The 17,343-nt window shown below is 52.5% G+C and overlaps 2 protein-coding genes across 3 annotated transcripts in view; both read right to left on the bottom strand.

Annotated features, from left to right (window-relative positions):
* Positions 1–636: 636 nt before the first annotated feature.
* On the bottom strand, positions 637–14,120 carry LOC135249796 (protein FAM53C-like). The gene is made up of 5 exons (XM_064325366.1): positions 14,051–14,120; positions 9,748–10,003; positions 7,956–8,013; positions 5,912–6,732; positions 637–1,906 (listed from the first exon to the last, which is right to left on the bottom strand). Exons 2-5 carry the CDS (start codon positions 9,826–9,828, stop codon positions 1,616–1,618), a joined length of 1,251 nt encoding a protein of 416 aa, XP_064181436.1. The 5' UTR covers positions 9,829–10,003; positions 14,051–14,120; the 3' UTR covers positions 637–1,615.
* A 934-nt stretch (positions 14,121–15,054) lies between these two features.
* slbp2 (stem-loop binding protein 2) overlaps positions 15,055–17,343 on the bottom strand; it is a 5,423-nt gene continuing 3,134 nt past the window's right edge. Inside the window, exons 6-8 of one of the 2 annotated variants that reach the window (XM_064325356.1) lie at positions 17,057–17,248; positions 16,719–16,830; positions 15,055–15,912 (exon numbers count right to left, since the gene is read on the bottom strand). In XM_064325356.1, the coding sequence (XP_064181426.1) occupies positions 15,721–15,912; positions 16,719–16,830; positions 17,057–17,248 (496 nt within the window). In that variant the 3' untranslated portion in view covers positions 15,055–15,720. The remainder of the gene's footprint in view (positions 15,913–16,718; positions 16,831–17,056; positions 17,249–17,343) is intronic. The other variant, XM_064325357.1, reaches the window with a different exon arrangement.

Here is a 17,343-nt window from a genome sequence, read left to right as displayed (position 1 = left end):
CTCAGAAATTCCGCAAGAGGTCAGTATATCACCTCGCATCGGATATACATTTTCCGAGCAACAGTTGATGCAGACCACATTAACCCATTGCTCTCATTGTTGTGTCTTTGGGCTTTTAAAATGGCATTCTGTACGTTCTTTTCCAGACAAGTCCAGCAGCCGTCAGAGAAGGCGAGTCCTTACAAAAGATACGACATTATCTAACTTAGGCAGTGCAAGGATTTTCTTAGCCATTTGGTGGAAGTTTTATGAAGAACAAGCCTACAACGGCCCTATAAAATGCAAGGCTAGGCCATTCTTTCAAGATACACACAGTATGGTGGCTACATCTCTCCGGCCAGCCAGCACCCCTGTTGCTATTTAGCCCAGCTGGTGACCTCTCTTTGTACATGTGAGAGAGATAAACACCACAGTCCCGGTTGGGGACCTGCTATAGCAGTGGAAAAGACCAGAGATCACTCCTTTGCCTGCCGTTGTAGACCTTGACCCTTAATAATAAATAAATAAAAACTACTTCCCTAAACCCAATCCAGAAAAGGTCCATGTTCCACAGTCTGCCCTCCCCTCTCTCTCTCACACACACACACACACACACACACACAGCCCTTTGAACACAAATCTCACCACACACCAAGATGCTTTTTTTGTAAAATTAATCTCTAATAAATTTTATTTGTACACAAATTGTGTAAGAGGAAATTTGCCACCTTGTTACACATACAATAGAAATCACCCCAAAGGCCACCGCCCTCCAGTTCCAAGTGGTTTCTTCACACAGGAAGGAAAAAAAAGTTTTAAACAAATGATCACTGTACAATACAATATTACTTGTGCCCTAAAGAATACGACTGCAGCATCTATGTTTTCATTTGAACCCCCTTTTTTTAAACGATGCTTTCTTTTTTTGTCTTTTCTTTTCTCAGGATCAACGTTAAAACTAAGAAAGTTTTGAGAGATCATACAGATTAATAACAGCATCGCTGAAGGTCCAACAGAACCATTATTACAGCTCGACTTTTCCTCCCCATTTTCATTTGCTGGTTTGAAAAGAAAAGGAAAAAAAAAAAATCAGGCTTTTTTCTGTTAAGGCTTCTGTTGATACAAACTGATCCGGCTGCCTCTGTGCGTCAAATCAAAGACAAACAAAAAAAATAAAATCCCCACAAGATTCCATTATCGTCTGAGCAAGCAAATGTTCACTGCGGACAGAGGAGAGAAAGTAAAGGAGAGGAGAAGCAGGAAAGCCAGCGGCCAGCTGCAGGCAAGTCTTCACTGACTGGTTGAAGAGTGCCTTAGGGGACCCCCCCGGGGACACCCCCCCCCCCCTAAAGCACATGAAGGGCAGGAAGGCTTATTTAAGGGGGTTGAAGGCCTTTCAGCATCCGGCCCCGGCTTCTGGAATGTAAATCTGCTGGATGGACAGTTTCCGTGGCGACCAGCGCTAATTCATCATCATCATCACCGCCGCCGCCCTCGTTTTTGCGTTCGCGGGCCGCCATTTTGAGTCCCCGGGGAGGGCAGCTGTGTTCCTGAGAGTGCTCCCGCAGGGTTTGGGGTGGGGGTGGGGGGGTGAAAGTGGCGTTTAGTGGGGAGAGCAGCTGTCCCGCCAGTGGTGTTAATTTTCCTCAATGAGGGTCAAGTCCAGTTCTGTGCAGTCCCGCTCAAAGAGACATTGCTGGGGTCCCTCAACCTCACTCTTCTTCCTCCTCCCTTCCTCTTCCTCCTCCTCCTCCTCTTCGTCTTCCTCGCTCTCGCTCAGAGGGCAGATGCTTGTCCGTCCCAGCCCGTCGGCCGGTGAGAAGGTCCCGCGGAAATCCCCGGAAGCGAGCTCCAGGCCCCCGCAGACGGCCCCCCCGCAGGCCGGCGAGGCTGGGTCCAAACGGGGCAGGGGGTCCCCACTCCGAGTCTGCAGAGGGAGCGGAGAGAGAGAGGGTGAGCGAAGAGCGAAGCTCAGCCGACAAAAAACACCCCCACACTGGAGCGAACGCAGAGCGCCACACGGGCCACAGAACGCGCTGCTGACGGGCGCTAGCTCAGCGCTTTTAAATGCCACGCTACGGAGGTGGCACAGAGGTGCACAGCGCTCCACCTTCAACACACTTTCAGCTCAGCGCACGTTGCACCGCATGTACAAAGTGCAGGACTGACATACGCAAAACCAGTCGCCCACAGCCCGAGCTGCTCTCAGACCAGCCTGGTTTCAGTTTGAGACAGCAGGGCGGCATGTTTTCAGGTCAGAGATCGTTTCACAGGAGCCTGTGTGTGTGTGTGTGTGTGCGCGTGCGTGCATGACCGCAACAGCTCTGACAAGCCTGGAATGTGGTAATATCTATGGTAATGGCGTAGGAGGTAAGCACAATCAAAGAGGAAAAAAGCCAGCAATAAGCACTCAGTTTAATTATCAGTCAGCGAGCTGAGTGGCAGAGGAACTAGAGCTGTGGGACACGAGGACTCCAGGGCATAAAGTCTGCTGACATGCTAACGGCATGCTAACGGCATGCTAACGACATGCTAACGGCATGCTATCGGCATGCTAACGACATGCTAACGGCACGCCAGGCAGCGAACCGCGCGTGGCCGTGACCCAGGTTCCGGACTTTTCCGTCCGGCCCTCAGACGCGCTCGCACGGCGCTCATGGCGGTCCGGGGATTCCCGCTGTTCCCAAATTCCACGCATGTTTGAGCTGGGAAATGGCCGCCACGCTGTAAGAGGACTCCTTTGTGCCCTTAATTTGAGTACTCAGGAGGGGAACCCTTACAGACACTACCCACACCCCTCCCACCAAGTTCACCCGCCACCACCCCCCCTCCCACACACACAAAGATTTGTCTTCTCATTGATAGATAATGTAAGCCTTTTTAAATTTAAAAGCACAGACACACACATGCGCACACACACACACAGTAACGCACGCGCACACACACACACACACACACACACACACACACTGTGGCTGGAGCTCAGCAGAAGGAAGCAGACAGGCAGGTGTAATATTATCTGTATCTGTGGAGCTGGCCCTCAGGTAAAACCTGAATTAAAGCCCAATGACTCTGACCTGTGTGACAGCAGAGGCACGTCACCGTGCCAACGGACACACAGACTGAATTAAACGCCTTTTAAAACTGAGGAGCTGCACAAAGGAATTGTGGGTAAAGGAGGTGAACACAGAGAGGAGAGAGAGAGAGAGAGAGAAAGAGGGGAAGGGAGTGGTGAAGAGAGAGAGAATTTAGAGACTTCTTTCACAATACCAGCAGCTGTATGCAAAGCGTATGCAAATGTATTTGCCTCCCAGGGCATTGTGGGACACTTGCCTGTGTTTGCCCTGTGGGACGGAGAGGCTGCAGTATCGGGCGCAGGGATATGGGGCACCTGTACCCCATTTCTGCACCTCCCAGCTCTACACTGCGCCCCACGCCTGTCTTGTCTGCCTGCCTGCCTGTCTGTCTGTCTGCCTGCCTGCCTGTCTGCCTGTCTGCCTGCCTGCCTGCCTGCCTGTCTGTCACACACACACACACGCGCGCGCACACAGACACACACACATGCGCGTGCACACACGCGCACACACACACACCACACACTGGTTAAATATAGCAGCTGCCTGCAGATGGCCAGTGGGCTGTTACAGCAGAACAGAGGACACAGGAATGCAGAGAATTCCCATCAGCCTCCACTGCAGCTGCGCACACTGAGCTGGGGGAGCTGTGCTCTCCATGCACCCTGCTCTGCTTCTGCCCCAGTACTGCCCCATCCTGCCCCGCTTCTGCCCCAGTACTGCCCCATCCTGCCCCGCTTCTGCCCCAGTACTGCCCCATCCTGCCCCGCTTCTGCCCCATCCTGCCCCGCTTCTGCCCCAGTACTGCCCCATCCTGCCCCGCTTCTGCCCCAGTACTGCCCCATCCTGCCCCGCTTCTGCCCCAGTACTACCCCATCCTGCCCCAGTACTGCCCCATCCTGCCCCGCTTCTGCCCCAGTACTGCCCCATCCTGCCCTGCTTCTGCCCCATCCTGCCCCGCTTCTGCCCCAGTACTACCCCATCCTGCCCCAGTACTGCCCCATCCTGCCCTGCTTCTGCCCCAGTACTGCCTCCATCCTGCCCTCCATCCAAACAAAAAATCTCTCCCTGTAATTACTCCTCCCTCCTGCTATGTTTCCGTGTCTTCACTCCTGCCCCCCCCTGCCCCCGGTGAAATTCCTAACATTTGTGTGTGTGTGTGGCGGGGGTGTTTTGCATTCTCTGATGAATTGGGCGGGGGGGGGGTAACATGCCACAGGAATGGGGGAATGTTTTTGAGTTCTGTGAACAGACCATTGTGTTACTGCAGTCCCAGGTAGGTGTGTAAACCCCCCTCCGCCCCATCCTAACCCCCATCTATCTTTATTCTTCACCTCCCCCCCCCCTCGGCGAGAGACAGAAGAGTAATAACAGGAAGCGGGGGCTGGTGAGGGGGGGGCTCTCCTCACACCACAGAGCCGCTTACACACAGCACTGCCTCTTCACAGCATCGCAGAAACAGAGATGCAACAAATCATAATCCTGCCATTACTGCACTTTCAACTCAGGGCACCGTTTGAAGATTCTCTTGATGTGCAAAAACAAAAAAAAACAAAACCCCAAGCTTGCGGAAGAATAGAGTAAGCTCATAAACACGGCTGGTGTCTCAAACTGCAGCGTTTTTAGAGCATCTTTAGAGCAAATTGTGGAAAGCTGATTGACTCTCCGGATTTGTCTCTATTTCTGTGAGGGTGGGGTCACAGAGCACACATCCACCAGCCATTTGCACAGAGGGCCACACTCTGAGTAGCTGCTCCAGTGCCGAAGGGGGCCACACTCTGAGTAGCTGCTCCAGTGCCGAAGGGGGCCACACTCTGAGCAGCTGCTCCAGTGCCGAAGGGGGCCACACTCTGAGCAGCTGCTCCAGTGCCTAAGGGGGCCACACTCTGAGCAGCTGCTCCAGTGCCTAAGGGGGCCGTCACTCACTGGAATATTCCGGAGAGGCAGTGGCAGAGACACATGGCATGGTCACATGACCAGGCAGTGGCCAATGTCATGTGGTACTTCTGCCTGTGCAGCAGTGCCAGGTTTGATCATTAACATCCAACTGTGCGCACATGGTTACGCTTTCACATTCCATTCTGCGAAATGTGTGTGTGCATGCATGTGTGTGTGTGTGTGTGTATCTGTGTGTGAGAGTGAGAGAGGGTGTGTGTGTGTGTATGTGTGTGAGAGAGAGAGAGAGAGAGAGAAGGTGTATGTGTGCATGAAAGCAAGAGAGAGAGTGTGTGTGTGTGTGTGTGTGTGTGTGGGTGTGTGCTTCTCTCTCTGCATACAGAAATCAGATCGGAGGGAAAGAGGAAGCTGAGCAGCTGGTCAGCGGCTCTCAGTGGGAGTGGTGCTGTTTATAAAAGGCTGTCTGACCGCAGCCAGGCCGCTCACGCCTGGCATGCTGGGATACCGACATGTGTGCAGCCTGCAGGACTTCCGCAGACTGGCCCTCCACTGGACAGAAACAGCAGAGTGGAACAGGAACAGCAGAGCGGGACAGGAACAGCAGAGCGGGACAGGAACAGCAGAGCGGGACAGGAACAGCAGAGCGGGACAGGAACAGCAGAGCGGGACAGAAACAGCAGAGCGGGACAGAAACAGCAGAGCGGGACAGGAACAGCAGAGCGGGACAGGAACAGCCGAGTGAAACAGGAACAGCCGAGCGGGACAGGAACAGCCGAGCGGGACAGGAACAGCCGAGTGAAACAGGAACAGCAGAGCGGGACAGGAACAGCCAAGTGAAACAGGAACAGCAGAGCGGGACAGGAACAGCCGAGCGGGACAGGAACAGTGCCCTCTCTGTGTTCCAGGCAAAGGGGGTATGGGTAGGGATTCCTGGTTTGACTGGCCGGCCCCTCCCCGCTCACCTGGCTCATCTTGCTGAAGTCGAGGCCGGGCCGGGCGCAGGGCAGGGTGTCGGGGGCGTGGCGCCTCTTCAGGACCGGCTTGCGCATGTCGCAGGGCTGGGAGTGGCACCGCGGGAGCGGGGGCGGGACGGCGCGGCGGGACGAGCACGGGGTGCTGCAGGCGGAGGAGGGCGAGGGGGGCGCGGCCGCGAGGGGCGGGGCCGAGGGGTAGAGAGGGGCTGGGGGCGGGGCCGGGGGCAGGAAGTGGGCGGCGGCCTCGTGGATGTGCACGGGGGACAGGGAGAAGCGGCGCTGCGGGGGGCGGGGCGGGCGGAGCGGGGAGGGGGAGGAGGAGCAGGAGGAGGACGGGGGGCAAGGGAAGAAGCAGCAGCAGTCTCCGCCCCCGGAGAAGCTCCATGGCAACGGGGAGTCGGCGGAGAGGGCCAGGCTGAAGAAGGTGGGGCTGGAGGAGGAGCGCAGCGAGGAGGTGAGGGAGGAGCTGGGGGCGCGCAGAGGGCAGGACCCCCCCGCGCCCCCCCCGCTGTGGCTGCGCCGCTTCACCGGGGTCCAGATTTTGGAGGCGCTGGGGCGCCAGGCCGTCCGGCAGCGGGACAGGTCCTCCGGCACCGACAGCGAGCGGCAGTGGCGTTTGGGCGGGGGAGGGGGCGGGGGGGGCACGCCCGCGAAGGACAGGTCCGTCGCCGAGGTGCTGGGGACCAGGAGCCGGCGCAGGACGTCCCCATCCGGGACGGGGGCGTCCAGGGGGGCCAGGCCTGCTGGGAGATTCAGCTCATCCTGCTGGGGGGGTTTGGCAGAAGTGTACAGCTGCCAACAGCCACCCTCTGTGCGTGAGAGAGAGAGAGAGAGAGAGAGAGGGAGGGAGGGTAAATGAGAGAGAAAGAGAAGAAGAACGAGAGAGAGAGACCAGGTACAAGAGAAAGAGAGAGAAAGACAAAGAAGGGGAGAAAAGACGAGAGAAATTGCAAACAGTAAAAAAAATGCATATCTAATTAAGTGTTAAAAGCTCTCAGAATTTAACACGCCTGTCACACGCGATCACGCCTGTCCCTCCCCGCCCGAATTTAGAGAGGGAGGAACCCGGAGGTGTCAGCCCCCACCCAGCCGAGCTCGGACCACTGGAGCGGTCAAAGCAGGAGGGGAGAGAGGGGCGGGCGAACGGGGGACTCGCTCGGCTCGAACCCTGACCCGACAGACAAGGGGGGGGGCAGGCAGGCAGGCTCGCGGTTCGGGCCCGAGCCGCTACGGTAACCCAGGGCGACGGAGCGCAGCTGGGAACTGAGTAAGACAGAAACCGCTGCGTAGGAGGAGGAGACGCTGCTGCCCACTCCCGTTACCCCGGAGACGACCGAGCCGTTTCCCCGGTGACGAGTGAACGGACGCGAGCTGCAACACATGCAGGTAACACATGCAGCAGCCGTGCAGCAGCGCGCTGCGCAGAGAGCTCTGTGTGAACCGGGCAAGAGAAGCCATGCGTCAGCAGTACTGCAGCTGCGAGGTGCAAACCAATCCTACACACGCACACGCACACGCACACGCACACGCACACGCACACGCACACACGCACACACGCACACACGCACACACGCACACACGCACACACACGCTCACACACGCTCACACACGCTCACACACACGCTCACACACGCCAACACACGCCACACCACACACACACACACGCACGCAGACAAACACACAAACACACACACTTTCCACTGAGAATGACACTGGGTACACACAGAGTTGTGGGCCAGCGCTCAGAACCACACTTATGTACTCCATTCCGCTTCACATTAAAGACCACACCAGGAACCGACACTCAACTGAAACCCCTTAAAACTGACACCACTGAAGCTGCTAGAGGGAAGCTGAAGTGTGACATTTCAATCATATTTCCCTCAGGTATCTCACGTTCAAACACACAGCCTCTCCTGCGCCAGGCACCACACCCCTCTTTTAGGGGCTGCATTCCAACCAACAGGTAAATACAAAGAGAGGGACGGAGGGATGATGGTAAAGGAGATCGGACGGGCGGGGCAGGCGTTACCTGGCATCAATCCATATGTGGGCCAGCAGATTCTGGGGCTCTGAGATTCAGGCACAGGCTGTGGAAGACAGGGGCACCTTTATTAGTCAATCAATATGAGTGACAGGCAGACGGTCCAATCACAAGGGCCACTCAATGACTGACAGGCATACGGGTCCAATCACACATGCATCTCAGTAATGAGTGCCAGGCAGAAGGGTAATTTCTGGGCGGGCTTATCATTACACACACACACACACACTCACACACACACACAGTCCAATTTCAGATGACTTAAGTCCACAAAGCGACACGGCGTTATTGTGTTTTCTGTTGACCCTGTAAGTTACGCTGCCTCTAGCTATCCAGCTAGCTACGTTCGGTAGCTGGATGGCCGAAGTCGAGTACTCAGAGTAAGTGGATGGGGTTGAAGACAGTGGAGACTTCTTTGATTGTAAATGCAGGACCACTGCAAGGCAAAAAAAAATCCATAGCATAGTATGCCTTTAAACACAGTAGTTTGTATTTTAGCGTCTCAGAGATAAACTGACATTTAAGGCAGTTTCAGAAGCGGGGTGGCTCAGAGGAGCGGAGCGGGGCAGGGCGAGGTTTCGGGCGGCTGTGGGAGGACGGCACGCCTGTGCGCTCGTAGCGAAACCTCCGCTAGCATCTCAGAGCAGGGATGCGGTCTCAGTGGAGCGAGAGCGAGAGCGAGTGCAGGACCTCGCCAAAAAAAACAAAAAAAAACCCCAGACCTCAAACCTGCATCTCCCGTGCCACAGCTCGGCGAGAGGAAGCGTGACTCGTTAGGGGAAATTACGCGTTCGCCGCTGGTCTGCGCGACGCCACCCTAAAGCTGAACCGCGCTGCACGGGCAGGGCGTCAGGGGCTGAGCGTGCTGGAGCGAGCGGGAGACAGAATAACAGCACTCCGAGCGGTGACCACACGGGAGATCTAACCCCACAAACGGTGCCACCCCGTTAGCCGTTAGGAGAACAGAGCGGCGCGGCTGAGGAACGGCCCAAAAACAGCTGAGGAATGGCTGAGGAACAGTTTAGGAACAGCCCAGGAACAGTTTAGGAACAGCTGAGGAACAGTTTAGGAACGGCTGAGGAACAGCTCAGAAACAGCTGAGGAACAGCTGAGGAACAGCCCAGGAACAGCTCAGAAACGGCTGCGCAGAAACACTTTCAGGCGGCACACACCGCAGCTCTCACTCAGGGGAAAAGCGCACTGCCAGGCCCAGGGCACACGGTCCTTTTCTAACCACTTTAAGTTAATTATGCATCGATTTGGTCGTTAATTAAACTGCAATTCCTTTTTTTTTTTTTTTTTTTTTTTAACATCTCCTGACAGATGGCCTGCTTCAAGCCCTGCGTGACAGAAATCCACCTCTGAAATGAATCCATAAACTGTTAATGAAACTTATTCGCTGCTGAATCAGTCGTTTTCCACCACTTGGGAGGAAACAAAAAACAATCAAATTTCATTACATTGTATAACAGATTTAAAATACCAGAGAAATAACTTTTCTTGTATCTTTCCGGTAGCACATCCTTTCCAAACACATTTCCTTGCGATAACTACAGCAGAACTGAAAACAGGTGCACATTAAGGTGCCTCAAAACGCCCCCCAAAAAGGTGCAGTTCCATCAAACGCATCCCATTAAAAGCGTAGTTGAGAAACGGTACTAAAGACACGCCCTAGAACTGAGGATGGAGAGCAGGGGTAGCCTGGCAGCGGAGGCATCTGTCCCAGTGTCTGTCCGTCCGTCCCACGTCTGCACAGGGGGGCGGGGACACGGGCTCTCACCAGGTTGAGAGAGAAAGCCCTGTGATAGGCCGGCTCGTCCAGACTCTGGTTCTGCAGCTGCTCCGTGATGAGCGTCACCATGGCGAAGCGCCGCACCGTCGGGGAGGGGGGAGGAGGAGGGGGAGGGGGAGCGTCCGTCCGTCCGTCTGTCCGTCTGACCGCGAGCGCCACGCCCACTCTGGCTCCTCCACGCCTCCCAGCAGCCAGGGCTGGACCGCCCCACGTCACTGAGACAATGACATCATCACCATCTCACCTGAGGGGGGGGAGGGGGGGGGTGTGAGGAGAGAGAGAGAGAGGGGGGGGGAGGGAGGAGAGAGAGAGGGGGGGAGGGAGTAAGGGTGGGGGGGGAGAGGGAGAGAGAGAGAGAAAGAGAGAGACTTTAATATGCAGGTAGTCCATTCATCAACACTTTCAAAACCACCATTACCTCACCTGCGAGAAACACACTCACTCACACTCACACTTCAACAAGCAGATAATTCATTCATCAGCACCTCCAGCATGTGATCAGCTGTTCAGGCTCAGTCTCCATTAGCTACGTGCAGCTGGACCCAGAGCCTTGCGTCCTGGGCTGGTGCGGACCAAGCTGGGGGTCTGTAATTTTTACAACCTGAAGCTACGGGTTCGACCCTCAGGTGGGTAAGTGCATTTCACCTCTGTGAAAAGCCGTTTAACCTGGAACTGCTTCGGCAAGCAGCCAATCACGACTTCAATTGGGATGGCTTTGTTCACTGTGCATTTCACTTGAACTTGGGTTCACAGCTATGAAACCCGAGTAACATTTAAAAACACAGTCATCTTCTAAGAATAATTGCAATAAATAAAGTACTCTGATTATTTTATGTGCTTTATTTTGACACTTTCCAGAGTCCTGACAGACCTCAGCAATTCAACTGTGGTCAGGATGGGTCACAGACCAACTGACCAAACACACCACCTCTCTTTATAGCCACAGACCCGGTTCACCAATCCGATCCCACCTCCTTAAGAGAGCCACAGACACAGTGACGGCCGCACACAGAGAGGCCGAACAGTCACCCATGCCGAAATCACCAGTGCGCAGCCAACTGACTGCACGCCAGACACCGCACAACTGACACATTTCTCAACTGAGCACCCGGCTTCCTGCAGAACCTGATCAAAGGCCCAAAGGGAGCGAGAGGAGATTGGGTTTCAGCCAACTGAACTCACGCGGCTGACGTCACTGTCGTAACGAGCGTGTCGTATTTCTCTGGAAGGGTGGAGGCGAGTGAGCAATTTTAGCTGAATGCATGTCATGTCGGTTCTGTTGAATAAACAAAAGGATAAAAGTAGAGAAAGAGAGAAATAGAAGGAGGAAAAGGATGAAAGTAGCTGCACAATACATGATGGGGGGGAGAGAGTGTCTGGGCAAACGACAAGCACACAGTAAAGAAGGGATGAAGGAGTCAAGAGAGGGAACGTCTGTGAGGCACGCGGTCCTCTGGGGAACCTGGTCACCCTAGAGGAGTGACTGCTGAAGACCCCCAACCCTACAAGCCTCACTTCCTGCAAAAAGAAGGAACCCAGGTGACAATCACAGACCCCACACCTGTACCTGCTCCAGCTCTGCACACACAACCCCTCACACCTGTACCTACTCCAGCTCAGTACACACACAACTCCTCACACACCTCACACCTGTACCTGTTCCAGCCCTGTACACACAAACTCACACACCGCACATCTGTAACTGTTCCAGCTCAGTACACACAACCCCTCACACACCTCACACCTGTACCTGCTCCAGCTCAGTACACACACAACTCCTCACAGCTGTACCTGTTCCAGCCCTGTACACTCAAACTCACACACCGCACATCTGTAACTGTTCCAGCTAAGTACACACAACCCCTCACACACCTCACACCTGTACCTGCTCCAGCTCTGTACACACACACAACCCCTCACACACCTCACACCTGTACCTGCTCCAGCTCTGTACACAGACAACCCCTCACACACACCTCACACCTGTACCTGCTCCAGCCCTGTGCACACAAACCTCACTCCTGTAACTCGGCCAGCTGGGCTGGGAGGTGAAACAGCAATCCAAAGGCCACCCTGTCGCATGCTAATCACAGACAATAAAAGAGCTCCAGTGACAGGCACAGATCCCCTTACTTAAACAGCCCGGGACAGGCGAGACGGTTGGTTTTTCTAGTTCGGCTGTTTGCTTGGCGACTTAAGCTGAGGCCGGGTTCTGGGTGACTGCGGGGATGTTTCCCACACGCCAGGAACAATGAGCAGGGTGGAGAGTTCACAAAAGCGCTAGCATACCGCTCTCCGTCTCTCCCTCTCTCATTGAGAGTGCAGCATCTGTTTCTGCTCCTTTCACGGCTGAATGGGGACAGGTGCCCGTGCGGGTGTGCAAAAACCCCCCAAACCAAAGTGCCAAGCCGCACACCCATCTTGGGCAAGCAGCCAGCAACACAGGCCCAAAAAAAGGGGGAAAGCACCAAACAAAAGAAAAATTATATTTTAAATGGGCGGAATAGAAGTGAAAATGAAACTAGCACGTTCTCACAGATTTTTTTTTTTTTAATGCCATTTTGAAATGTGGAAAAGAGCAAGACATTGTAACCCCTGTACAAGAACGAACGAGCGAACGACACACACAAGGCCACGGTTATCGCGCATTAGCGAGCACAACGCCATCAGACAGCCCAGGAAGCAACAGCTTTGCAGAACTGCCACCGGCCAAACTTCGAGCTGTTCCCGCTGCTCGGAGAAAGCTACCGAGAAACCTCGCGCTTGAAAATTTCCCACCTGGTCAGTTTTCTTAAACTCCAAAGTCTGACTCAACCCAAAAGGGAAACTAGATAAGGGCCCATTAATTACAGTTTGTGCAAGCCAGTGACCTTTAACATTCCCATTCCGGACATTTTACACGTTCCGCTGCGTGAAGGTTTTACTTTATCCAAGGAGGGTAAGGTTTTTTGTGTGTGTAGTTTCATTGATGCAAAACACTGGTATGCCTATACCATATAGTGTTCTACACAAGCACAGAATAGTATCGCCTTGCTCACCATAAAAACATTATTTTGGGGAGGTGGAAGTAAATATTCCCACAGAACGTGGCCTGAAAATGTGAACGACTGACAAAAACCAAGTGACAACACCGAGTTTTATGAACAGTGTGACGTGGACCGATTAGGGAGCAATCCAAGATATCTAGGTGTATTACGGGGACACGACCAAGTTGGGGGGGTGTGGGGGGGTGACCACTGAGTTCATTGGGGATGACACACGCAGCCCGGGGTACAGGCTCACTCGCTGTGGAATCGAGCTGATTTAAAATGGATATATTGGCAGTTACCTTAGTAACGGGGCAGGGAGCCCTGAATACAGAATAGCTAGTCTAGTCTAACGTTACAGAGCTATTGTAAAATATTGTTGTGCTTAATCATTAACTATACGTCACCATCATCCCAGATACGTACGTGGTCATATTAATAAACTGCATGCGATAGCACTAAAGAACTGAATCTAGCGGTACTGGGTTAGCCATGACATTATGTTACAGTGTACAGTTTTGCTTGCTAGCTAACGTTACAGGGGGAAGAATTACATGAAATAACCAGAAAGCTACCGAGGGAAGCTAATCATTATTAAGGCTTAACGAGTCAATACTGTGCTATTTTTAGCTGGGCGCAGTATCCCGTAGCTATAGTCTAATTCAATACACAATATTTACTAGCAACCAGTGCAGTGCACGCGTAGCCCTAACACGGGCAAGTTAGCCATCTCACTAACCAGCCAAAAGCGGTTAGCCATCACGCGAGCTAACGTTAGCAGGCGAAATAGTCTAGCTAAATGACACCTTCTCTGTAGCACAGTTTACGCGTCTAGACTAGCGCTATAGTAGGCTAGCTAGCTAGTTATAACGGGACAAGAAAAACAAGGCACCCACTGTCCCATTTTGAAAAAGAAAGAAGGCAATACAACGGGAAACGTTCAGTTTTTTCCTTCACCACTGACAAGCTTTTATTGACGTCAGTAACTCATGCCAATACGATAGCTATGTAAGCAAACAGGTTATCATATTGACATTTTTCGCAAACTATCCTGCCAGTTTGCAATGCTATCACAAATGAACATTAGCCAGCGCTAAGTTAGCTACTATCGAGCATAAGATAGCCACTTCACAAGCTATCGAACACATGCAACCTACATTCACTAACGTTACCATTTTGGCGATACAATGAAAATGAATGCAAGCGGTTGTGTGATGTCGCCCCGATTTATTCTCGTGTAGCTAGTTATCGGCCGTGTGTATTACCTGCCCAGAGTGTCTCCTTAGCAACCAAGAGCAGCACGGAGCACCCTCCGGCCTTGCGCTAAGAATAAATACTCTTTGGGAGAAACCAAATTGGTAGGTGCGGCTGCAACATAATTTTCGATTTTTCCTAAAATAATTAATACAAAGTGAAGTAGCCGATCAATATTATATATTGTATATTAGTATAAAATTATAGTAGTTAGCAACATGTTGTTTCGACTTTTAAACAAAACATTTAACTGCTGTATTCGCCCACGAATACATGCACACACCCCTAGCAAGTATTAGGAGATCAAAAACAAAAAATGAGAGGAAACTACTTGGCTGATGAATTTATGATTTGGATTGTGTGGGCTACTTTCGGGATTTACAAACCAGCGTATGTATTAAAATTTCACACAAATTTGCAGCGTGAAGAATGCAATTCATTGTTTTGCGGACTCTTGTAATTGGACCAAGTACGCCATTAATGTTAGAATTATTGGTCAATGCCGAGATTCGGTTTCACTTTTTTTTCTGATTCATTTAGACCGACAGATATCTACTAGTTTTGAAGTTGACGTTTTATTGTAACAACATGGCAAACACAATAAAAAGGTTCCAATCTCCGCTACGGTCGCAGGCGGAGTGGGACTCAAACTAAAGAGCAGTTCAGAGTTTACGGAGGCTTTGGAGGAAGTTTTTAAAGGATGTCTTAAATCAGACATTATAATACCCCTAGAGACCTTCCGCCTGCGTTGTTGAGAAACTGCACCTTTACATGGAACAAATCCACTTTACATTTACCTGGACTTACTATTTCAGTCAACTACTGGAGTTAGTGATACAGATACAGATGTCTGCTCCCACCTTGTGGACATTCGGATTACTGCAATTCGGATTACTTGGTCTCAAATGTTGCATTGCATGTTGGATTATTTATTTTTTTATTAAGAATAAGTTGAAACCCAAAATTTAACCAAAATTGACAACTCTGTTCAAACCTGAAATAATACTGAAGTATATTGTGCTGTATATTGAACTTTTTATTCATTTTGCTTTGCATCAGTACTCAAGTACAAGATGACAGACAAGCAAGAAATAAAAAAACTAAAAACAAACACAAAACAAGGTGTCATTTTAGCCCATTTTCCTTTTAAGAATTCAGTTCCTAAAAACGGTAAAATGGTGAGACAAAGGGAAGGGCTGGGTGAAAAACAAAACACACGACCAAAATTGTGAAACAGAACCAGGACTAAACAGACAGGGCATTGGCTATACTGAAATACTGCTGGTGTGGCTCCAATCCCACAATGCACTGGGCAGGCCCAGAGCAGAACAGAACATGAAGGATGAGAAACTACATATTAAAGTGAGAAATAACAGCATGTAATTGTGTAGTGACTGCCTGGGCTGACCTTAGGCAGGGGAGTTTGAGAGAGGGGCGAAAAAAGTACAAATTTACCATTTATTTCAAACAGCTCTTAAATATGTCACGTTACAGCAATGTGTATAGTGGAAAACTAAAAATGGAGCGTGTGTGTGAGTGTAGAACCAGAACTATTTTGGAGGTGGTGCCACATTTTAGGGGGGGAAAGAAGAAGAGAAAAAACCTAGGATGATTTCATGATCAGCACAGTCCCTCTGAAAATGGAAGTTATGACTGTAAGGCTCTCCAGCATGGCTGGAGCTCAGTGGCTTTGGTCTCCATGGTAGCCACTGCTGTGGACGAAGCCTTCCTCCTGCAGATGCTGGGTGTGGTCGGACTCTAGCAGGAATCTGAGCCAGCCAATCACATTCTCCTCAGGAGACAGCAGGGTGCTGAAGGAGTACGCCAGGTCAGCAGGCCGAGGGGCGGGGTCAGGGAGGCCAGGAGCACCCACCTGGGGGAGGGGGAGAGAGAGAGAGAGAGACTCACATAGCAGCATACAGACATATATGCATGCGTGCGCGCACACGTGTCCACACACAGACAGATGTACGTGCGCTCACACGTGCACACATGCAGCACAGAATGAAAAACCAAAAGAGGAGGGGCAGCTTGGGCTGTTCCAAGTGCAGCACTGCACACAGAAAACACTTAACTGTGCCTCGTTCCAGACCTACAGTGAGGGAGAGCATAAATGCATTGACACAAACAGCATGAGCAACAGCAATGGGCCAGACCGCGCATATCCAACATCACTAAAGATCTAACAAGTTATCCATGCCAACCTAGAACCACTACAAATCAAACGCATAAAGCGACACATTATTGGAATGTAGCCTCAGGCAAGGATGGAGATGTGGAGTTAGCTGGACCAGAAGGCAACGCTGAACAGCTGCGTGCTTTTACGCGGATACCAGCACGTGTACCTCCTTCCTGTTCTCATTTCACTTTCACATTCCCTCCGCTTTACTTTGGATTAAACATTAACCAAAAGCCGCAGGTGGCCCACGTCCCTTTTTGGTTGTTCATTCACAGCAGCGCTCGGCAGAACCAACCTGCACAAAAAAAACCCAGCTTTCAGCAAACAAGCCCCTCCCTCTCCTCACACACGCGTCACACCTGCGGCCAGATCCAGGAAGTGTGTAAGGATACCTGGGCAGGTAGGGCTTTAGGGGAGGGAGTGGGGAGTGAGGTGGAGATACCTGGGTAGGTAGGGGTGTTAGGGGAGGGAGTGGGGAGTGAGGTGTGAGGTGGAGATACCTGGGCAGGTAGGGCTGTTAGGGGAAGCAGTGGGGCCGTCGGATCCGCCCGGCTCCCCCCCGCTCCCTCTCTGCAACTCGGCATCGTGTTCATCCTCTCCAGCAGCTCCGGTCTGAAAGCAGAGCCGACACTTCAGGGGAATAAATCACCAGTAAAATATATAATGATCCACCTGCACAAACACTCATACGTATATTTTCCTGTCTGGTGGGATTCTCGAGCGATTCCCGCAGGCGCACCTGCTGAGGGTCAGAGAGCCGGGATATGAAGGGAAACGGGTTTTCACCAGGTACACCAGGTACACCAGGTACGGGGTTCCGACCCCCACCGGTACTCACAGCTGGTCCGCCGGGTCGCGTGAATCCGCACTGGTCTGCGAAAGCCCAGAGGCATCGTGGGGGCTGGCGGAGGGGGGGTCCCAGGCGTGCAGGGCCCTCCTCCACAGCCGGACCTGCCGGTCCCAGGAGCGCCGGCTGTACCGCCGGTACTTGTTCGGGGTGCGAGGGTGGAGCCCGGGGAGACGCAACCGCCTGCGACAAGACACGGGATCAAAAAAACCGCGAACCCGCCACGTTACCGTGCCACCCGCGCCGCGGTCAGAGGGTTGGGGTTCGGGCGCTGTGAC

This window comes from Anguilla rostrata, chromosome 3 (assembly GCF_018555375.3).
Source record: "Anguilla rostrata isolate EN2019 chromosome 3, ASM1855537v3, whole genome shotgun sequence".
Classification (NCBI taxonomy): domain Eukaryota; kingdom Metazoa; phylum Chordata; class Actinopteri; order Anguilliformes; family Anguillidae; genus Anguilla; species Anguilla rostrata.
This window is presented reverse-complemented; position numbering and strand designations above follow the sequence as displayed.